Raw genomic sequence first — 23,949 nt, 5'->3', positions numbered from 1 at the left:
TGAAGTGGCAGAAACTGAAAAGACAGAGGTGTCACAGCTGAAACTGACTGAGGAGGAGCAAAAACCGCTGTCTGACGTGTAATTAAGAAACACAAAATGATGAATAATGTTGACACAACATGGCTGAGAGCTCATGTCACACATGTATCTCCAAAACAGACATTTTCTTCATGGTTATTTTCAAAACAAAAGTTCCTCTTTAGAAAGAAAGTAAAAGAAAAACTCTGAGGTACTTTCTTATAAACTATTAATAACCCTTTAATGTAATATGTACTGACGTGTTTCAGCCTTAGCCCTGTGTTTGTGTTAATTGTTCATGTTATGTTTGTTTTAAACAGTATAACATGGCCGTGCCACTATAATAATAGTTTAAAAGAGAGTCCTTTGAGTTTTCTTTGACTTTTTATCTACATGTTCCCCATTTAAAGACCTCTTATGTGGTCTAATATGAACCCCAATATGAGTCTAAGATTAAAAGATCTAAAATGACTGGGACAAACGTGAACAAAAAGGCAACAAAAAGATAGTTACAGCCAGAGATGTGGACATAAAAAAGAGACTTTTCTATTTCTTTCAAGTTACTTTCTCTCAGAATCCCCATCTGCTCATAAACTAAACTGAAACTTACCCAAAAATTCTAGCGTTTGACTTTTGCATATGATATAGAATTTAACAGAGAAGAGTAGAAAGCTTATTATTGTATTACAAGTGAGAACATATATAATGGGTAACATATAATTACCAACACAAGAAGATAGCACATACATTTCTCCCTGTATTAAGATTAGAATTTCACCGATTGTTACAAAGTCTCATCAGTTAAGTTTATCTTGTCCTTTTTTGTTACTTTTAATGTTATATTTGTTTTGATTGTGAAGCTGTCATAATCATCTTATTGGAGGCCACGCTGTCTTGAGGGACTGAACAAAAAAAAATTGTTGTGCAAAAATTGGAACGTACGCAAATTTGAAATGATTTGGCCTCTGTCAGACAGACAGTGATAGCATCTGTATCTGAACCCACAGTGTCCATGGCATGGGAACAAGTATATTTATCATTCTTTATGAAGACATAATAGACACTCTGCTGCTAAGATATCTGTCTTTTCTTTCCACAGAGAGCCTTGACTTTGATTTAATTACCTAAATAATCGTTTGGCCTACTTCGATAAAAGCTCCTGAATCTAAGAAACACAATCTGAAATCTGACAAAAGATACAGAATTAAAACTAAAATGACCTTGAGAGATAAAAAGACAAGCGTATCTGACATAGTAATGTTACCATTCACACAATTTGTGTTTGTCGTGTTTTTAGCACAGAAAACAATACTGTAAAAAATGAACTTCAGACATGTTTATTTAAATAAAGACTCAGAGATGAAAATAGCGTATCACAATAACAATTACAGAATTCAGTCAATAATTTAAGCCGTAACTGGCAACTTGACACAAACATGTAGTTTTGCTTCAATAACATTCGTTCCGGGGGGGAAAATTCCTTATAAACAGTTTTAACAGGAAGGATATGTACAACAGAACGCCAGCATGAGAGGAACAGTAAAATACAGTGTATATGCAGGTTTTTCGTTTTTTTTAAAAAAGGCATTAAATTAAATATCTCAAATAGGAGAAGTCTTTAGAAGACAATTATAACAATGCAATATTAACTCATAAATCCCATCTTGTGGATGCTTTAAGCAACAGTTTTTGTTCTCAGTTATTTCCGTGTGTGTGTCTTCGGAAGACGTAAACTACTGAGACACGTCATTGTTATGATAGTGGTCAACTGTGCCGATAATTGTGACGCAAAAGCTTCTAATCGCAGCAGTGGAGGAAGATCATCAACTCAGAATGGACAAAAGTGTCACCCATGAGAATCTGAATTTGAAGCCTCCAGATTCTGGACGTTGCCGCCACCATGTTCACATTTTTTCTCAAACAGAGCTCACAGATGTCACCAGGTGACTATTGGATGTGTCCACTCACATGTAACGCACATTATTGTCTATTTTCCTTTGAATGTGAGCATAATTTACATATTTGACACCACTGTCTATCGGTTCTATTGAAGAGGACCTGAAACTAGCAATTGAGACCAATGACTCCTCTGAAAAAAGTTCAAATTGAGTTATTTTTTGCAACCAGTGGAGATGTCCCCTCTTGAAACCAGCAAACTCTGTACATTTGTATATATGCCATAAGGAGAGTGGAGGAGGAGAGTTAAAAACTAAATAAATAAATTCAATATGACCCAATCCATCAATCATTCTATTGCTTACCCGATCACATTAGTTGTATTTTCAGGATATATATACACCTCACATTGTATGTATTTCTGGTAATAAATAAAATATGTCATCTAATTAAACACCTTCAGACTTTATAGTTAGTATTAAAAGTGAGTTAAATGTCTGACACTCATCTGCAGACACCCTAAGATAATAAATGTCAAAATTGAGAGTGTTTATGATGGCAGGACAAATGGAATAAGAACTGCAGAGACATGAGCTAAGACGGAATGCTACTGCTCCCAACAACCCATATTTCTTTAAAGCCAGTGTTGAGTTATTTAAGTGTCTGCTGCTCCCTGAAATGTCCAGCCGTCACCTTCGCTGTGGCTTCTGTCTGATGCTACAAATAAAAGGTGAGGCGCCCTCTCGGAGAGCCATCCCTCCCCTTTCTCCGGGAGACAGGAGTCCATGCTCGCACTGTTGCTAGGCAACGCATTAATTCCAGTGTGCTGTACATCCAGAGAAGTCCGGGGCTTCTCGGTGCAGACCTACAAATCACCGACTCCTCTATTAACTGAGCTGTCAACAGCGGCTAATGCCTGAAGACTCGAGTGAATAGAAGAACAACATCAACAGCTAACAGAACCGTCACAGGGAAGCAAGTGTAGAAACATCCGAGACAAAAGCGGATTTAAAAGTAGAAAATGTTAAGAGTAGTTTGCAGGGAATGTAGAAAATGATATATTATTAAAACCTCAAAAGAAAGAAAATAATAAACCTCTCCACCTATGAATCGATTCAAAAACCCTGCAACATCAGGCCAACATCTCAGGAGACATTTAGTGTTGATGCACGTGTGGCGGGAATTCAATTTAAAGCCTTGTGAGTAGGTAGTAATACCCAGGATGGTGTGACCTTCAAATCATTGAAAAATGCCATCAGAAATATAAACTACTATATTTTATCACAAGGATAAGAACTGTAAAACATGAAGCGTTTCTATTATCTATGTATTGCATTTTTTTCCACTGGCATAAAACATAGGACATTTTATTGGCACCCTTTGTGATTTGCTAATGGCTTTGTTTCAAATTGCCATTTCAATTAGACAATGATTGATTTGCTCGGCCTTGGGAAAATCTGGGAAGCTACTTGGTGTAAATATGCCAGTATCAAAGTGTCAGATGCACAAATTAATGGAAAAGACGATCTGCTGTGGCCTTAAGTGAGAAGCGGAAAGAAGAAGAAGAAGAATATCACCATTTCTGTAGTCCAGATGATCATGTGAACATTCTCTCTTTCTCTGTCAGCTTTTAGTCACATGCTTGCTTCAGTCTGCATTGTTGGGTACAACAACCTTCTCCAAAACGTTGGGAGCTAATGGAAACCAATGCAGATATTAACAATGGAAGCATGGGTGTCTTAAATATAATTATCAAATAATTAAGATCGGTGAAATCCACCAATTTCAAAGTTGTACTGTGTTCACTATAGACGTATGTAACTACAATAAAAAGTCCCAACTTGCTCCTCAATAAATATCCATGAAGCAACAGATATAAATAAATCCATCTTGTTTAGCTCGTATTCAAAGAAATCTTTGTTTTATCTTTTTTTAAAAAAGAAAGAAAGAATATTTAATGTTTTTGTGGGAACATGTATGGAACTCCACTAAAATCAAGCCATATTGATATATGAAGACTGCTGTGGTTCAGGAGAATGAAAGGTCTAATCTGTTAGAACATGTTCAGTCTTTACATGTCTCAGATTCTGTTTGTTTTCATCCACGCTGCGTCGTTTCGTGGCTCATGCGAGTGCTGAGTCACATCGCGCTCCTTCGGCAGCTCGTCCTCCCACCACCTTTCTACAAGTGAAGACTCTTGCTTGCCAAATCCCTCCCTTCTTTCTCCTCGTTCCTCCACCGTCAGCTTTAATTCCAGAACAAAACACTGTGAGGGGTCAAGTGGGGGGAATCATTTGCTGAGGGACCACTGTTTAAAATGTGTACATACGGCTTCCTGCCCTGTCAGACTTTACATTTTGTCTCATCACTCAGCCCGTATTGTGACCTTAAGGAGGCATTTAAATCAAAAGATGGTGGGGGAAAGGGGCGCCACTATCAAGATTATCAAGTGGGTCTCATCAGGGTAATGCAGTGTTTACAACCCCTTGGAAACGAGGAGGTACTGGCCTTATTTAAGTTGACTGATCACATCAGCCTCTGAGGAGAAAACAGGACCTTTACTGTAAGTGCCTGTCACACACTCCACACTGTAAAGAATTAAACTTAAACTTCTCAGAACAACAAAAAAGTATCACTGTCACTGTGACGACTGCTGGTGACGGTCCAAAAAGTTCAGATTCAGAGCAGAACGTAGAGAGAGTTGCGTGCCATGGTCGAGGGAGTTTGGGCTGCAAAGGAGAGAGAGAGAGAAAGAAAGAGGAAGGAATCCACGTATTTGCTCTCTCTCTCCTCTGCAAACCCTGCATCTGTGCCCCAAAACCAGCTCCAACAGCACTCAACAGTCTGCTCGTCCTCCACCGTGATCCCAACAGTATTTACATGATGGAGCAGCTCTTGGACTTGTCCTTGCTGAAGGTGGAGGAGAGCAGCTCCGTCTTGCTGGGCAGGTGGAGGAGTCTCTTGGAGAGGCGGCGGACGGGGCTGGGCTTGGTGGCAGGCTGCAGCTTGTTCATGCAGGCCAGCGCCGCCGTACGGAAAACGCTGTGAATGCTCTTCTCTGATGTGAACGCCGAGCACTCCAGGTACGCCTCGGCTCCGAGCTGTTTGGCCATGGACAAACCCTAGGAGGGAAAAAATTATACGTAGGTAAAAGTGAATAACGAGTTACAGTAGAGTGATGGTGCCGTGTGTAACATTTAAGAGGGTTTGGTGCAGTGGTGGTTGCTGGAAACAGGGGAAGCTCATTTATTCGCCCAGTTATTTATACATAAATTGTGCAAACGAACAACTAGAACAAGAAAACGTGATAATTATGTAAAACTGAAATGCTATAATAGTGTTTAAGGAAATAACACACAACGACTAGATATTTGTCTGCAGACTTCCCTCGCAAAATCCACACAGGACTGAGGCAGAAAAGACTCTGTCAATCAAAAACTGGCTCCGCCTTTCACACAGTTCCTCCAATCATCATACAGAAGCCCAGTGTCCATGCCCCGCCCACTGCTCCGTTGACTCCCAGAGAAGATGAGCTTCCGTGGAAGTGACGTTTTTTCCCCACTGTCGAGCTAACCAGTGAAAAAACACCTATTCTGTGCCATCCCATAGAGAACAGTTAAAGCTGACCTTCAAGTGGTTTTAATGCAGAGTCTGCTACGGGAATACGGAAATCACGTAAGACTTGATGGACAGCTGATTCTGAAAGTACGAGCGACATATTCAGGAGCAAGAGAAATCTAAAATGCAGTAGTAAAAAAACAAACCTGTTCATGGGAGACGGGACTCTGTTTTTGATTGGACAGCTCCATGCGTGTGCATACGTCCGTGCGCAGGTCCGTCTTACATCCTATCAGCAGGATCCGTGTGCTGGGGCAGAAGTCCTGGATCTCTGCTTTCCACTTTACCCCCAAAGAAAGAAAGAAATAAAGAGAAGTGTCATCAGACTGTCAAAGGAATATATAAACTGCAGAGTCAAGATGAGGGAGCACACGAGGGCTGCAAATTGCAAAATGTGTGTCAAATGACCATTTTAGATTAAATACTGTCCTGACCTGTACACATCATATTCTACAGACTGAAGAAAACATCTTTGTTTCTCACAGATCTGCACAAATGTCACACAGGACTCATTTTTAATATGTTTTCAAATTAATATTACCATTCCCTCTTATATTGCGAATCATATCACAATCAATATTTCAGTCAAAGTGATCACAATAAGATATTTAATCAAAATCGTTCAGCCCTAATACACACATAACTCTACTACCTAAAGAGTAAGTGTATATTAAAGTTTTATTAAACTTTTTATGAATAATAGACGGATCAAGGTGGAGATGTTCCAAAATAGCCTTAAACAACATAAGCTGGCCAAGAGTCAAAGAAAGAAAAACAACCGATAGTTGGCACTACCTTCTTATTTGGATTGATTCTTATACAGTAATGTAGCTGAATACACAAAACAGCTTCTGTCATTAACCTAAATTTGGATTGATTCTGTTTGGCAGCATCACTATAACAGATACAAATCAGAATTTATTTACTGCAGCTTTATAGGAAACTGAGGAGGTGACGACATCCTCATTATACAAAAACAATACAACTGTTGTCTGTATTTAAGACACAAGAAAGTGTACAAAAGTGACCCTGAAACAAACATGGACACATAAAAGTGGCATTGAGAAAATACACAGTTAATACAGTGTTGTCATCCTCGTACCTTCTTCAGGGCACCGTCAACCGTGTCAGGCCGGCTGATGTCGAAGCACAAGAGCACTGCGTCAGAGTCGCTGTAACACAGGGGCCTCACGTTGTTGTAGTATGGCGACCCTGACACGAGAGAACACAGTCATTAAAGTTTCATTTTAATGTTAAGGAACATGATTTTTTTTTTATTCTTTCACAATCATTCTCTCTGCTGTTTCCCTGTAACATAGAGAAACATCACAGCACACAGGATTGTTAATCCAGAGTTGTTAATCCACTGCTGCCTCCAAATGTGTTATGTTGAGACTTCAGTGTTTGAAAATGTCAACTTATCAAACGAGAAACAGTAGTCCAGTGCCTCTCTTGTCTTCACAAGCTAAGAACACACTTTTTTTCTATGGACTTTGGTGCAGGAGAGTGAGCGGTTTACAAACTAAAGTTTCCAGCTGTCTAACAGCGAGATGAACTGTAGATCTGTAGATGAACTGTGGTCAAAATCTGCTTTTCCTCCAGTATGGGTCTCTGTCTGGTGGCCTGTCAATGTTGATAATATGTCATAAAACCACACTTCAAAAAACCCAAACTATACCTTTCATATCACAAAGTCTGAAATAATTAAAATGTGAACAATGAAGAACTGAAATGACATCTTTACCAGTCTTTCTTTACCTTTACCATCTTTCTGAGACTGCAGCCAACGTGTTTATTAACCAGTGGTAAGTATTAATCTTGCCCTCTATGGACGGTCTCAATCACAGTCTACTTTCATTGTTGTCACATTAATGTGACACCGCAGTAATGAGAATGTAAGTAAAAGGGTGCGAAGGAAGTTTCCAAAAACAGTACATTTATCCAGAGTGTGGAGCTTTTTCTGGCTCTCTCCGGAAGCTTCCTGTGCTATAAACAGACGTGGAGGATGTCCGCTCTCTATTGTCTTCACTCTGCCACCTTATCACTCCTCATACCACAACGCTAACAATTCATTTCCTACACCGTGTCCCAACGGGCCAAATGCAGACCAGAACCACTTCTTGCTAATAAAAGACAATATAATGATACCAAGAATAGATACTTCTAATATGTTTCAAATGGAATTATATCCAGTCTGTGAAGTAGGACAACGTGTACGACTAGAATCTATCAGTAACATTTCTTTGTCACCTTAGTCTGCTGTGATCTAAGGTCTCTGAGACACACACATTTTATATATTTTTTTTTTTTATTAGGTGAATCCACAAATTCATTAATGCACAAATGAACCAAATGATTGGGTACTAGACGGAGATCAGAGCATAAGTGGACAGGGTTAAGTACAGATTTTCACACCTGGCATTAAAATACGTACGTATTTAAATACCCAGCAAAATCATGTCTGTTCCCAACAATAAAATTATGTTTTTAATGATCCTGACTACACTGAGCTCTGCTCACGCTGCTCTAATAAGTCTTTAAACATGTGATATTGTGACATGTGACATTCCTTTGTTTCTCCTGTGGTTGCAAAATCGTACAACAGTACAAATACTACGGTACTGTAATCGATTACACACTATGCTTTGAACCCCGTGTCGATGCCGTCTGTGAAAAAGCACTTATGGCGCTTTTCCACCGCCTCACCTCGGCTCAACTGTAAGCCTAACCCTTACCATATAGTACCTACTCAGTGTGGGCGGAGTCATCACTGCACGACTGCAATGAAACTGCCGTAAACTTACGACAAACACCAACTAGTGACTAGACAGGTTCTGTCTGTCACTGAACTGAAATACAAACGACTCCTCTGTTAAATGTTGACCTTTCAGACATTTCCATGCTAAAAGTTGTTTGATCTACAGTTCGGCATTGTTCAGTTTGATTCTTGTGTCGGACGTCTTGCTCACGCCTCTTCCTGTGACGGCTGTGACCAATCAGTGGCCGGCAGTATCATAGTATCAGCTCAGCTCGCTTGGAACCTTGTCAGAACAGGTACTAAATAAGTTACCAGTTACCAGGTACTATCGCTAATGGAAAAGCAAAATAACCGCGCCGTACCGAGGCAAGGCGAGTCGTGTCGGGACCATGTAGTGGAAAAGCAGCAATAATAACATCAGCGAGTGCATTTTTTATCGTAAACTTCGCAGTTTTAACCTCAAGTCCACTTTATGAAATCTGTTCTTACTTTCTCCTTTTATTTACTGGCACAGGTCACTTTCTTTTAAGCAAAAAATAGCTTGCAGGGCATCATGAAAAGTGTGCAGCAGAATCACTAGAATAGCACTGAACGACCTCCAAGAACTAAATCAGGTCAGGTGCTGGTCGACCTGAATCATCCTCAGAGGGAACACTTTATGTTGTTGCCATCGGTGCAGAACAAACGGCTTTAAATCATCGTTTATTCCTGCAGTAATCAGCCGTCTGAATGGATCTTCAATGTTTATTCTACTGTTGTATTTAACATTTGTTTCCTGTGATGTGGTTCTAATTATGTTCATATTTTTGGGGGGGATAATAAAGAAACCTCGATGATCACTGTTCATTTTATGATCTTGTGATTTCTACTGTTAAACTTAATAATAAAGCAGGAGAGTAAAAAAGATAGATTCATTAGTGTGTCCATGACCTGAATGCTTACTGCATGTGTGTGTGTGCGTGCTGTGCGTGTTGCAAATGTAAATAGGGCTTATGTAATGTTTCCTCAGAAAGGAGCGACTGTCCATAAAGTTTGTACTCCGTGGGAGATAAACACACAAACCTACATTTGTTCAGTTACATAATACATTGTTTTTTTTGTTTTTTTTAAAGACAGCAAACACCATAAGGCACAAAGAAGGTTGTGTAGATGTTTTCTACGTCTCCCTCACTTGTGCCTTCTGTTCACAGCAACTGTACAACACACACGCACAGAGAGACACACACACACACTTGCCCACACTCTTACAGACTTCCACCCCCTGCATGGACGAGGCTTCCCCCTCTCTCCTGTGAAACAACCCCTCTGGAGGCCAACTGGCACGGCTCCACTTCCTCTGAGCACAACGCCTCAACCAGAACTGTTATGAAAGAAATGTACCCTGCAGTGCACGGCTTCTCCTCTTTCTCCTATTTACATGATTTTTGTATGTACTGTATTCTACATCAGGTCATGATGTCAGCGGGCCGCTGTAATTTGAGATTATTTTTGCCAGTTACACGTTTGGGAAATTGTACGTCAAGATGACAAGTTAACATTTTTAAACCATGAATAGTTTCTGCTCTAGTTTATGACGATGAGGCTGCTTTGGGAAATGTGTCTGATGTGGAAAGTCCCAAATTATTCAGTGGGGTTTTGTTTAAACTTTTGCTTTAAAAGGGAAAGTGAGACTGGAGACATGTGGGTTATAGGAACGAATGAAGGGACTGAGAGGAAACAGCCTCTTGAGGCTCGAGCAAACTATAATATGGATACATTTTTATCAGCTAATTAAAATGCTAGTTGCCTTAAATACCGTACATCCTGACTGAATTACACTAATATCAATGGAAATTCAACGGACAATTAATAATGTAATGAAAGATTCATTCTTTAAATCAAACAGAGCAGATTAATATTCTAATACAGCATATGTGTGTGTTTATATACTGAATTAGAATGCAAATTAATACGGTAGCTCAGTGGTAGAGCGAGTCATCTTTCAATTTGAAGGTTGTGGGTTTGATTCCCAGCTCCACTAGTCTACATGCATTGGGCAAGACAATAACAACATTTTAAACCCTGCATCACCCGGTGTCACCGGAAACAAAGCCAGTCAAGAAAGACACGTCTTTCACTTCAGTCCCTCTCGTTTAGAATGGTTTAGACCAGCGGTTCTCAAACGGGTTATACCGAGTACCACCTGAGAAAATATTCCTATTCTTGAAGTAACACCATTGGCACCCACGTTAAAATACAGTGGTGTAAATAGGCCGAGTTAAGTCTTTTCACAGGAGACAGATTTATTCCCAATAAGATCATTTGCTCTCTCACCATCCTCCTCTTCCTCACATATACTTCACACACTGGTAGAGTGGTATTAGACTAAGATGGAGCGAGAGATAAGGTGACTCTAATTATTATAATTTAATTTACACATACCCTGTCATAGAAATGTAGTAGAGTATTTCTGATTTTCCTCCAAGTACCACCAGAGGAAGCTCGCATACCACTTGGTGCTACACGTACCACAGTTTGAGAAACATGGGTTTATTACAGCCATGTATTGCTGCAAAGATGAATAGACCCTTTGCACCCTTATGATCCTGCTGATGCCAATCAGAGCCCAAGCCAATAACAACCAGAGTGCATTCCAGAGTCATTTGACCAGAGATCGAATGATGTTAAAGCACATTCACACTGGTTTGAACTGGTAAAAACCTGTTTAAAACCTGGGATTTAAGCAGAGTTTCAATCAACGATAGCAGCAGGAACATTGAGATATTATTGAAATTAAGTCTGAATGAGCATTTTTGTCTTAGTTGATCTTTCTTGTAGTATTTCTGGTAATTGATTTAGTTTTGGCTCATTTATTCATTCCAATGACTCCATGTGCAAAATGATACAATGGTTAACAAATCTTTTGCACTTTTGCACTAATTTATTTAAACATTTTTACCTCAGTACCGTCATGCCATAAGTCACCACGGTTTAGTTCTTTTTTTGTTATATTTTGGGCTGACTGGGTGTTAGAGACTGCAATTTTGTTCCCACTTCATATCCTAATACCCAATAAAGAAATCTTGAAATTTTTAATATTATTTCAGTCACAACTGCCCTAAATTAACAGTATTGGTAATTATCAAAGAAAAATTATATTTCTGTAATGGTTAATACATCAGTATGTAGAAGCTCTTTCACCTAAAATGATAATTTTAAAGCTAAAATACAATTATTATTGTTATCCATTCATTTTTACATGAAAAACAGGATAAAATAGTAAAGCACATTATTATTTCTTGATTGAGATGTCAAATTATAGTTCTTTACTTGGATTCCTGAACAGAAAATTGTATTTATTTAATTTATTTGATTCATTAATGACTTCTCAGAGAAGAAGCCCAGTGAGTCGGCTCACATTTGGATATAAAAAGGTGAATTCAGTTTGTTTTTTGCCCAATAAAGAACGTTCCATTTTGAAAGATTTCTCTTGCAGCGAGCTGGTCTAATACATTTACATTATTCACTGTATACGGTTGTTTGTTGTCTGTGATTAATCCCCCGGCAGGGTCTCTCTGCAGATTTCACACCAGTTAAAAAGGTGCTTTAAATGCACCAAAACAGGACTGACAGATAGTGACGTCTGTGTAAACAGTGACACTGCCGCTAAAACAATGGTGGACGGAGGGGGGGGGGGGCTTCTCTCTAGACTGACTGTGCTGTTGGGAGGGTAAACAAGTTCCACAAATTAACCTTTGAATGCAGCACTGAAACCGACTCCTTCAATCTCTGCTCAAACACAAACACCTTGATCATGGCAGATAGGGAGGCTTTTTAAACGGACTGTGAGGTAAACACTCATTTTATTCAAGTGTGAGTGAGTAACAAAACAAGAAAAAGAAAAGCACAAAGCCTCACCTGATGTGTCCCAGAGGCTGAGCTCCACTCGCTGCTCCTCCAGCTCCAGACAGGCTGTGTAGTTCTCAAACACAGTGGGGACGTACGTCTATACATTAGGGACATAAGGAGCACATTCAGCTTGATTTTATACGTATTGCTTATTATAGGTAACGTGTATTTACTGAATCTGACCAACAGCAGGAGTGGCATGAAATGGAGATCTTCACATTTTCTTCCTGGTAGCTTTTTAAAGAGACTCACCAATGAACCAAACCAATCAATTCACAACCTCAAAAGTGCTTACACATCCTGTAATATATCACTCCTAGAAATGTAACTAAGGATTATTGTCATCATCGATTAATCTGTCGATTATTTTCATGAATAATTTAATACTTTTTGTCAGAAAATCCTGAAACATGTGGATCAAAGTTCACCAAACCTGGAAATGATCAGGTGTTCTTGAATAACGGGTTTTGTCCAAAAACCAAAATGATTCAGTTTTCATGATTTTTCTTTGTCTTATGGAGCAAAGAAACCTGGGAATATTCTCACATTTAAGAAACTGAAAAATCTTCAAACCAATTCATCAATAATCAAAATAGTGGACTATTTCACTATTAATTTAGTAACTGATTAATAATCGAATAATGGTTGGAGCCCTACAATATTACATATTATATCTTATTTCACTCTAGTCCAACAATCTTGACTTCATTGCAGTACACAAAAAAACAGTACAGTGCACAATAATGCATTGAGAGTTAATATATACAAAATAATATGTGATGTATTAATATGTATCAATAGGAGATCAAACTTGAAATGTGGTGCAGGAAAAACAATTTAAAAGCTCCTTGTGTTGTTTCAGGCATATTCAGTTTTCCTGCCTTTCTGAATAAATGAAGTGATGCTACAATAATAAGTGCAGACAGCAAATAAATGAATCAATGAATGAATGAATAAATAAATGTGTAGATGAATCCTCTCATACCTCAGGATAGCAGTCCTTGGCCAGCACTTGTAACATGGCAGTTTTCCCGCATTGGACATCACCGACCAGCACCAGTTTACACCTCGCTACAAAAGGCTGGGGGAGTCTTCTTTCTTTCATGCTGCAGATTAATGTGGAAAATCAACAGAAACACAGTGGTGGGAGTGATGGAGTGAAGTCCTCTGTTCTCTGGTGGTGTTTCCTCGACTGATCGGCCAGTCAGTGAGTCTGAGAGATACAGGGAGAGAGAAGGAGAGAAGGAGAGAGAGAGGGAGGAGAGCAGAGGGGAGGAGAGCCTCAGCTGAACTTTATATTATCACAGCAACCAATGAGTGAGGAGGAGCAGGAGGAGGAGGAGGAGGAGGGCAGAGCTGCAGGGCTGTAGCCAGGTTTTCACTGAGACCAATGCACCACCTAAACTAACCTGACACCGCCTTATGGAAGAGGATTAGGGACACATGTGAATTTTTTTGGAAACTAAACTTGAAAAAAAAGCAAGAAAGTCCAGATTGTGAGGAAAAAAAAGTCAGAATTATGTCTTTGATTTCAGAACTGAGAAAAAAAATCAGAATTGAGAAATAAGTCGGAATTCAGAAACATTCAGGAAGTCTGACAATTCAGAGAAAAGAATTAAGAAAAAAAATCTGAATTCTGAGGGGGAAAAAAGTCAAAATAAAAAAAAAATTGAAAAAAAGTCAGAATTGTGAGAGAGAAAAAAGTCAGATTTCTGAGATAAAAAATTCAAAATTGAAAAAAATTGGAATTGAGAAAAACTATGATTTTCTCTGTGGATTTAAGTGTAGGAGACAAACCTTTACTTTCCACTCAGAAAAAGTTGTCCATAAAGGTAAGATAAGGTGTCAAACATATTCTTAATATATGAGTTTTTCTTATGTTTTGTCAGACTTGTTATCAGTGAGAGGGCGTCAGGCTGTTTCCTGGTCATGGTTCGTTTACTTAGTGAAGTCACTGTTGACTGTGTGTCAAACTGAACTATAACTTTCAACTACTCTGGGTAAACACGGAGAATGTGAGCTGGACTTTTTGGGGATTTGCTTTTACTGTCACATGGAGGACTCATCATGGGAAAACCTGAAGTGTCTTTGACTGCGGGCCGAAATATAACCGTGTAGATAGATAGATAGATAGATAGATAGATAGATACAGTCATGAGTGCAATGTGTGCAATTATTATTTTTTCCACATGTAACCCATGAGTGAGCTAACATATGCTCATACAAGTGTAGTGCAGCCCTGCCAGCCCCCAAACACATGACAGATGGCTTCATCAATCAGAGGTACAACAGAATTCATGAGTGTCAGCCATTCGAGGAGTAAGCGGAGCGTGGCGTGTTGTGCTGAACATAAATGGAAACAACTGCTCGTCTGTCACAGAGGGCTCTTTGATGGCATTAATGTAAAGTGTGGAAAATGATTTGCACCTGCTGCCTTGTGCAGAGATGTAAAACTATACGCTGTCCGCCTCTCAGTGCTGCTTCATTGGAATTCCTGCCGTGTTGCCTCCACACGCACACATACACTCACCTACAGTACCTCCGCTTAATGCTTCACGCTCCATTTCTCCCACTGATTTTGGGAGACACTGAGCTACAGATGGTCGAAGACTCAGTGTGTCACGATTAATCCCTCACCTACACCTCAACTGTGGCGAAATCCTTGTCTTTCTTTTTGTTTCTTTTAATGAGGGAGTACGACAGCCATCTGACAGGTCATGGGGGGAAAATCCCAGGTTTAAACAAGGGATGGGAATCAGTGTTGGTCAGTATCTGGATCAGTTCAATATTGGTCAAAATCCCTGGATATCGGACAGATATAAACTGTAAAATCCGATACAATCAGAAAAATCCTATATGTCACATGCTTCACTATGCACTGGCTGTAAAAATGTAAATACAAATCAGCAAAAGCATTTTAGTTGAGTCATGTTTGGGCTGTTTATATCTTCACAGTTGCATAGTTGGAGATTTGTGTCTTTCGTGTCGCATTGTTAACAGCTTCATAGTTCAAGTGGTCTAAAATGACTGTATCTGACTAATTTCGGTATCAATAGATACTCCAGTTTGTGATATCGGTATTGGTTACAAAATATTTAAAACGGCCTTTAATGATGAGTCCCATTTAGCTTCCGCTGCTTCAGGGTTCACACTGATTTTCTGTCATACATCCCAAACTTAAATAAACTGAATAGAATACATTTGTTTCCTTCCATTCATACCAGAATAGTATGGTTTGTCACTTTCACATTTATTAAGTTTGTTTCCATTTCACATAGAGTTGAGATTAAGTAAAAAAAAGGAATGGTCCTTTTTCTATTCAAAACAAATAAAGTACATCCATAAACAGTTATAAACTCTCTCAACACCAGAAGTCTCATGTGTTGGTGAAATCTATTAACTGCAATTAACTGAACATAAATACCCCCAAAGCGCTAAAGCAGAGGTATAGATAGATATAATAAATAACTACTAAATATGTTTTTGTTGTGAAATGTGTATGGTTTCATATCAAAACAAACGCTTTTATTTTGAAATTTGGTGAGTTTGAGACCCCTCTAAAGGATGTGTTTTAGAAGTGTTATTGTGAACGATGTGTCAGTGGTGTTTTCCTGATGAGATGTATGTTTGCCCTCTGTGGTCGTCTCAGGGACCAATGATTTTTTTTTTTTTTTAAATCCCCACACTATGACTCCTCATGTACAGTTACCACGCTGAATATACATGCAAGCATGGGCACCTGACAACTGTCTGACCTACATTTATGCCACTCAGGGTTGTTTACCCTTGCCCCACTGACACTGTGTGTGTGTGTGTGTGTGTGTGTGTGTGTGTGTGTGTGTGTGTGTGTGCGCGCGCGCGCACGCGTGTGTGTGTGTGTGTGTGTGTGTGTGTGTGTGTGTGTTCCAGATACTAACCTAAATCTGTTTACACAGTCACTTTATGGGGACTTTTTCTTCCTTACATGGACAAAAAACAATTTCCCGTACAGTAAACTATTCACTTTTAAGTGCAGACATGTTGTATGAGTAGGATTTTCCAGGATATGACTGTTAGTCAAAGTAATGTCCTCTGAAGTCTCGGAAACTGTTGTGAACAGATGTGGAAAAATGTTTCTGATGTCTGCTGGAAATATCAAGTATAAGAGTACTGCTTCACTTTATGAGCTGTTGTACATCATGTGCATTAATATGCACTGAAATTATTAACATACAGAGGGACTGATGGTTGAGAGACAGAGAGAGAGAGAAGGAGAGACGCATTAATCCCAAATCCAATTCTAATCATTTCTGAGAAAGGACCCTCACCCCAAAAAAAGAAAAAGAAAAGAAAAACCCATCACAACCACTATGCCTTGAAGCAAGGTAATTTACATAATTCAAGTATGATGTGGTTGAAAGCTCTTGCATTATGTAGATCAGGGTGTGAATCAAGAGTATTCTCATAAACACAAGTGCAATCATGGAAGGTGGGAAATGTGTTTGTAATACCTGTTTGTTAATTGTGTTTGAACACTGTCACAGTTCACTGAAGCTGCAAAAAAGAAAGAAACTATAGTCCATTATTAAAGTATTTAATATACAAACCCCCTCTCTCAGTATATACAGCTTTAGAAAAATAAAATGGTCTTGTTGTAAATGTCAAGATCATGGTACATATATGAATGTCAATCATGGATAAGTCATGATTTGATACAGAGTAAATAAAATACAGAGCTGATCATATGTAGTATAGGCTATAATGTACAGAATACCGTGCAGAGAGAGAGTGTTGTATTATATTATATTTCAGGAGGACCATAAGTGACAAGGGCTCTCAACACTGCACAGCTCTCAGCCTTCAGTCTGAACAGCGCCACTTCAGTGAGACTGGGTTTTAGGCTGTATGAAATTACAGTAAAGCAAATGCTGTCCCTACACATTTCACATACCTCCTCAGACAGAAAAATATAAAATAAAGGAATGAATCACAAAAATCTACCTCAAAAATAAACAAAAAAGCCACGTGTGGCTCCTCTCTACTTTTGTCATCTTGATGTCACAGCATTTCACTATGAACCTGAATGTTTCTTGGTCTTACAACAGCCTGAAGAGAAGAGACATGGGCACGTGTCTACAGGTTCCATTTATTTACAATTCCAAGATATGGAACTCAGTGATGAACCCCCTGCCTCTCAGTGTGCTGCCCTCTGTCTGTGTAAAAAAAGAATTACAGAAAGAGCCTTTTAATCAGCATGGTGATTCCAACCATGTTTTTTTTGTTGGTGGAATAAATTCAAAACACTTCTCTTAGGTATCTTTTGCAGGGATGTTGCCAGTTTTTGGCGACTAATATACTTAAATTTGTTTTCCCAACATAAAATGTACTTACTGCATTTTATTGTTGTAGATATTTGTGAAACAAATATCCTAGTGTGATTGCATACTTGTATTTTATTATAAATTATTATTAATTATTTATGATCTATTTTTTTTAATTCAATATTAAATGGTATTTTGCTATATGTTGTATTGTGTTTCTTACACATTTGAATCCTGACAGCATATTTCTCTTCTAATATGGGTGAACCAATAACTTCAGTGGAGTTTGAGAGAAAAAATATGGCAATATCTACATGATATTTACACAGCAGTGGCGATATTTAAAGGTTGCTATTAGGTAAAACCCAACATATTACATGCGAATTCAGGGTTCATCTTTTATAAATTAGTCGTCAATGTTCATTTTATTTATTTATGCATTTTTATCATTTTGTATTTCCGTAACTGGCTGATTAACGATGAATGAACCTTGCAGCCGAGTAAACAACTACATGTCCCGTGAACCTTTGCGCGCCTCGGTGACGCCTCCGCCGTCGTAGGACAAATATTACAAGGTTTAGTTTAGTGACGCTTCGAGTAAAGAAAAAAAACGTTTCTCTAATCCAATGTGTAATCACTCACGGTGTGTATGTGTCATTAAACGATAGGTTAGTTGTTTTAGTTTTACTATCAGGACGAGATAAGTAAAATATTAATTTAAGAAAAATATACAAGGAAGTTGCTCGTTCCGGTGACGTCATTGGCCGAACCTTGACTCACCGAGTGTGTCCGCTCCTTACGAGTTTTTCCCGCGCGCTGTGCAACAACACTAAGAACCTGAAGCAGTACTAGCAAACATTCTGAAACGACTTTAATCCCGGTACCGGATAATTAACTGCAGGGTTATGCCATCTTTAGATTATGACTCGGCGTGTCTGCCGGATTTACTGCCTCTCTACTACCGGCGGTTGTTTCCCTTCTCTCAGTATTACCGCTGGTTGAACTACGGAGGAGGTGAGTGTCACTATCACAGGACAGAGGACATAAAACGTGTTAGCAAGTTAAATGTTCGAAAGCTGAAGATGTTCAAGTTAACTTTACTTACTCAACTGTGGTTGTTCTGTTTACCTGTTGACAATCATTTTACCGCTTTTTAGGTACACCGAGCTAAAACTAATGCACTCTGCAGTAGATTAAGTAGGATTCAGTGTTTGTTGTCATGTGTACAGTAAGAAAACATGTTTCTTTGTGCTATGAAATTCTTTCTTTGCTGTCCACACGAATGTCCAACTAACAAGCCAAAAGAAATAGATAAATATTAAGAATAATAAGAACACACAATAAGCTCAGCATGTAAACAAATACAAAAGAATACAATAACATCTGGTAATAACAGTAATATGGAAATATAATAGTGAAATGTACTGTGCAGATAAAAACAGTAACTGCATATTGGCAGAACATTTGTGCAACTTGACAGGTGAAAAATTACAATACGGGTCAGGTACAGTTTCATGAGATAGTGAGATAAGGTGTCCATGATTATGAGTTTGGTTGAATCAAATCCTCTTTTAAAATAGTTTCATCAATACTTGACATTATAACCTCCATCAGGTGAGGATTTATTGCAGGTATGTAGACTCATATGTACTTCTTTTTTTTTTCCATATTCACAGTGCAGAAGAACTACTTTCAGAATCGGGAGTTCTCCTTCACGCTCAAAGATGACATATATGTGCGCTATCAGTCGTTCAGCACGCAGAGTGAGCTGGAGAAGGAAATGCAGAAGATGAACCCGTACAAGATTGATATTGGAGCAGTATACACTCACAGGGTAAGAGTCCATGTTCCTGTAGTTTACACTCCTACAGTACATTAAGCTGTGTCACTGCATGGAGATGTTTCTGACTGTCTGACGCCCACAGCCGAGTCAACACAACACGGTGAAGTCGGGAAGCTTCCAGGCGCTGGAGAAGGAGCTGGTGTTTGATATTGATATGACAGATTATGATGATGTCAGAAGCTGTTGCAGGTAAATTGATCATATGGATTATTTCTGCTAATGGTTGAATGAGTGGCTATATTCGTTCAACATTTTAACAAGGTACAAACTCTAATTTTAGTGCTGCAGACATTTGTTCCAAGTGCTGGCCCCTGATGACCATTGCTGTTCGTGTCCTGGATCGAGCACTTCGAGGTTCGTTTGTCACCGGCTTTTTGTCAACTGTCTATTTGCTTTTTGGGCAAAATTAGCATCAATCTTTTTCTTTGTTTTGTGTGATGTTCCAGAGGACTTTGGGTTCCAGCAACTTCTGTGGGTTTATTCGGGCAGAAGAGGAGTGCATTGCTGGGTGTGTGATGAAGCTGCCAGGAAGCTCTCTGTTACCGCACGCTCTGCTGTTGCAGAATACTTGAGCCTGGTGAAGGTAACAGTATTTTTATTAGTTTCTATTACATCAGTGGGGCAGTTTGTTTTATAAGCAGCTGGGTCTCTGTCTTTATCATTCGTCATTGTGTTGGTTTGTGGCTACAGTCTGACCAATTCATCATGTGTGATTTATGTCAAAATGTATAGCTATAGAATTTAAGAGGAGGACTGAATTTCTTTTTTTGTAAAGTATTATATCTGCACAGCTCTAGATTACTTTAAATTAAGGCTGTCAGCATTAAGGCATTAATCATGAGTAATTAAGGGAAAGGCGATTGTGTTTCTTTTAACACAGTAATCGCATGTAGTGTCCCACCCACAGTATCACTTTGTGTAAAAGTTCTACTGAGAGACAGTAGCAATTAATTCTACTGCTTCTGTGTCACAGAATCACTCTGCCTGCGATCAGAGATAATATAAATAGTAAATGACTAAGACACAGTCTATATGATGTAGAAAAGGCTCCAGCAAAGGTTATCGACATTGCTGAAGCTGACTTTGTGCTACCTCAGGCTTACTGTATTGTTAATCTATTGATTTATGATCATATAAATCCAAAAGTCAAGTTTATATTAAGTTTATAAGTATATTTCCTTACATTCATTTGATTCCCAATAAAGTTACACTGTTTAAAGTTGCTTTAATTTGTTAAGATCGACTTAAAAACTATTTATTAATACATGTTAAACATGTGATTAATTGTGATTGGTACTTGAAATTCTGCTTTTAATTGCAATAAGAAAATTTATCGTTTGACAGCATACCTTTTTATGCATTTAAGTACAATTTTTTTTGTTCATTTCAACGTCAGTCATAATTTTAACTGGGAAATCAATGTTTCACATCAGTCAGTCTTTTGTGTTATATTGTGCATTATTACTATTATGATGCATGACAGTTATTTGAAGACTGTCAAAGTAGGACTCTTCCTTCTCTACTATTCAGCGTATATAATGTAAATGCACCATTTAGTCAAAGGCAATATGTATATTTTTTTTTAATCAGTCTGCTGGGATTGGTACATTGAATATGTATTACTGGACACATACATTTTCATATATACATTATATTGTTGGATCGTTCATTTATTTAGCCTCCAATCAACCGAAATCCCAGAAAGTTACTTTCTGACTGCAGGTAGAAATGTTAAAACTGGCTGCTTTTGATAGAGGATAAAGACAGTCAGTTTAGTTTTGGGATGTAATGTACTTCATTGCTGATTTTCAGGGTGGGGACGAGATGGTGAAGAAAGTTGTGCTGACAGATCCTCTACATCCTTTTATCACGTAAGAATCTGGTAATTTTCTGTGTGAACCGTTTGCTTGTCTTATTTCACTGCTGAGGCTGTTTCCCGAGTTCAGTGTTGCATCTTTAGCTGTTAATAATATATGGTATTAACAATCGACCTGGTGTAAACAGGTGAACTTAATGCTGTGAGATTGGATCCTGCATGACAGATGTTAATACCAGTCTGAACAAGGACTAAGAGTCTGTGTCATCTTAACAGGGAGTCTCTGAAAGTTGTGGAGAAATACTTTCCACAGTATGCACTTCAGGATCAGGAGATACTGAGCCGCAAGGAATCCATCAACAAAGTCTTGGCACTTGTGCCTGAAGATATCCTTTTTGCCAGTTTCATATTTATTTAAAAGTCACATTCAGTACCAAAACAGCACTGACCTTGACTCGGGTCTAACATGTTAGAAATGAGTTGCTGCGAGACTTCCAAAATGAGAGGCATCCAGAGAAGCGTTGGGAACTGGTTAATGATCAAGCAAGTAGGAAACAGGTTAGTAATGACGGGTGTTTAAAGCTTTTCACAATAGTGTTTGTTTGTTTGTTTTGCACATTACAAAAAAGGCAATGATACCCTTCCTCTTCCCACAGTCCACTGCCAAGAAAGGACACTACTTTGAGAAAGAAATCATGCTTCAGTATTGTTATCCAAGGCTCGACGTAAATGTCAGTAAAGGTGTGAACCATTTGCTGAAGAGCCCCTTCAGTGTCCACCCCAAAACAGGTGAGTACAGATCCAAATAGATTCATGGAATCTGTCCCTGAACTGAGTCACACTGTGACTTTTCAAATGTGAACTCTGTCCAGGGCGGATTTCTGTTCCCATGGATCTCAAAGAGCTGGATTCTTTTGATCCTTCTGCTGTGCCCACAATCAGGTAAGTGATCATTTATCTCCTTGTGCTCAGTTGGGTGATATGTTTATATGTTTTTTTATTTTGTATTTTTTTCCCCCTTTTTTTTTGTAGCCTTATCTGTGAGGAGCTGGATCGGCCCAGAACAGGAGAGGAGGAGCTGGAGGACGTGAAGGAGAACGAGAAGGATGCGACAGAGAGACGAAAGATCAGAGGTGAAATTCTGATATATGGTTCCAGTCTCCTATCACAGACCGCTTTACATTTTATCTTATTTACACACATAGTAGTTAAACATTTGTCAAGAAATCTACTTGTTTTGGAGTGTAAGAGTATCCTTTAAGAGTATTTCTCAGGGAATCAGATGATTAATCACATGATTAAGAACAGGAAAAATCGTTTTTTGTTTTTTTTATTAATTAAAGTGCTCTGATTTTTCACCTTGTTAAATGTGAATTCATTTTACAAATATTTGATTAATCGAGAAAATAATTGACAGATTAATTTATTATGTATAATCGTTAGTTTCAGCTCTCCTATATATAATTTAGTGGCAGTTTAATGTGTTTTTATGAAATTGGAGACAAAAAGCAAACCCAGATTGAAAAGTTTAGAAAAATTTCAACAATAAAGGTGCAAGGTAATGGTAATATTATTTATGATATAATATTGGTAAAACATAATCGGTGTCAGTTTTATTCTTGTTGTTAAATACAAAAAGAAGTCAAATAAAATATTATATGAAAATAGTGAACTGAAAGGAATCAAATAGTAAGTTATGAGTTGCTTTATATTAGGTATTCATTCTGCTTACACTATGTACACAACATCTTCACAACATGTCAAGACTCAAACAAAGTTAAGGTTATTACTTGTATATTTTAACTTTAAACTGTCACTTTCAGTTGTGAATATTTCAGCTTTCTTTTTTTACAGATTACAAAAGAACCAGTCTGGCAAAGTATGTGAAACTGTTTGATCGGTTTGTGGATGGACTTGCGTCTTCGTGGAAAGGAGAACTTCTCAGAAAGAGTGGTGAGTTGCAAATTAAATGAAGACAAATTTACTTTTAAGAATGTCGTGCTTTATTGTTTCATCAACTATCTTTTCTCCTTTTTGTCTTTTAGATCTAGAGAAAGAATTCTGAACTGGGTCAACAATCAGAAAGTAATATACTTCTGTGGTGGGATTGTTAGTTGCTCCCTGTTATTTACTGTCCCACTTTGGAAACCGTAACATTTTTCTGAGGAACAGTAAATTTCCACTTCAAATCTGTTTTTATTATGCGCTTGATGTGGACTGTTTGTAATTCAAATGTTATATTTTCTGCTTACATTTTGCTGTTGTACAGTTATTTCTAAAAATAAATTTGATGTTCCTGTGCTTTTTTATTGTATTCAGTTAATGTTAATTCAAATTTATTTTTATCCAAGATAATCATAATAAAGCCTCCTCACACCTATAAGTTATTTGCTATGAGTTGTAAACTTGGGCATTTTTCCTTGATCCAGTTCCATATAGAAAAATCTAAGTAAATCAAAACCCACCACCGAGTAACCACATGAGACTTCACTCCACTTAATGGTCAGCTGTCCAAGACGACTCCAACAACGTAAATTTAGAAAGATATGACTGTATTCAAACCTGCTGAAATAGGACCAAAGAACAAATTAATCATCAAATCAAAATCACTTAACCAGAATGAATGATTTGACAGAATATAATACTAAATATATTTGCTAGCAATATTTTTTATAATATGGAATTAGATTATCACATTATTAATTTCAACCTTAAATTATATATGTATGTATATATACATGCATTTATATGCTTTTTTATGAAGAATACATCATTCCATAATAAAACAAACAATTTTACTTTGAATTTCTGA

General features: G+C 38.1%; 2 protein-coding genes across 2 annotated transcripts; one reads left to right on the top strand and one right to left on the bottom strand.

The window, feature by feature from the left end:
* Positions 1 to 1,339: 1,339 nt before the first annotated feature.
* rnd1a (Rho family GTPase 1a) lies at positions 1,340 to 13,447 on the bottom strand. Its single transcript, XM_058643668.1, has 5 exons — positions 13,164 to 13,447; positions 12,188 to 12,275; positions 6,635 to 6,744; positions 5,679 to 5,813; positions 1,340 to 5,036 (listed from the first exon to the last, which is right to left on the bottom strand). Exons 1-5 carry the CDS (start codon positions 13,281 to 13,283, stop codon positions 4,791 to 4,793), a joined length of 699 nt encoding a protein of 232 aa, XP_058499651.1. The 5' UTR covers positions 13,284 to 13,447; the 3' UTR covers positions 1,340 to 4,790.
* Positions 13,448 to 18,225: 4,778 nt separating this feature from the next.
* prim1 (DNA primase subunit 1) lies at positions 18,226 to 23,438 on the top strand. The gene is made up of 13 exons (XM_058643667.1): positions 18,226 to 18,492; positions 19,155 to 19,312; positions 19,404 to 19,510; positions 19,602 to 19,675; positions 19,768 to 19,904; positions 21,134 to 21,192; positions 21,414 to 21,525; positions 21,606 to 21,695; positions 21,794 to 21,926; positions 22,010 to 22,079; positions 22,170 to 22,270; positions 22,992 to 23,090; positions 23,183 to 23,438. The coding sequence occupies exons 1-13, from the start codon at positions 18,384 to 18,386 to the stop codon at positions 23,200 to 23,202; spliced, it is 1,269 nt and encodes a 422-aa protein (XP_058499650.1). The 5' UTR covers positions 18,226 to 18,383; the 3' UTR covers positions 23,203 to 23,438.
* Positions 23,439 to 23,949: the final 511 nt, after the last annotated feature.

This window comes from Solea solea, chromosome 11, assembly GCF_958295425.1.
Source record: "Solea solea chromosome 11, fSolSol10.1, whole genome shotgun sequence".
Classification (NCBI taxonomy): domain Eukaryota; kingdom Metazoa; phylum Chordata; class Actinopteri; order Pleuronectiformes; family Soleidae; genus Solea; species Solea solea.
This window is presented reverse-complemented; position numbering and strand designations above follow the sequence as displayed.

Bases quoted from the DNA above. Each gene is read 5' to 3' on its own strand.
- rnd1a (XM_058643668.1), bottom strand. From the start codon at position 13,283: ATGAAAGAAAGAAGACTCCCCCAGCCTTTTGTAGCGAGGTGTAAACTG. The intron at 6,745-12,187 runs GTGAGGCTTTGT...CTCTCGTGTCAG, and splicing joins CAGCCTCTGGGACACATCAG to GGTCGCCATACTACAACAAC. The intron at 5,814-6,634 runs GTACGAGGATGA...TTGGGGGTAAAG, and splicing joins TTGACGGTGCCCTGAAGAAG to TGGAAAGCAGAGATCCAGGA.
- prim1 (XM_058643667.1), top strand. From the start codon at position 18,384: ATGCCATCTTTAGATTATGACTCGGCGTGTCTGCCGGATTTACTGCCT. The intron at 18,493-19,154 runs GTGAGTGTCACT...CCATATTCACAG, and splicing joins CTGGTTGAACTACGGAGGAG to TGCAGAAGAACTACTTTCAG. The intron at 19,511-19,601 runs GTAAATTGATCA...CTCTAATTTTAG, and splicing joins GATGTCAGAAGCTGTTGCAG to TGCTGCAGACATTTGTTCCA.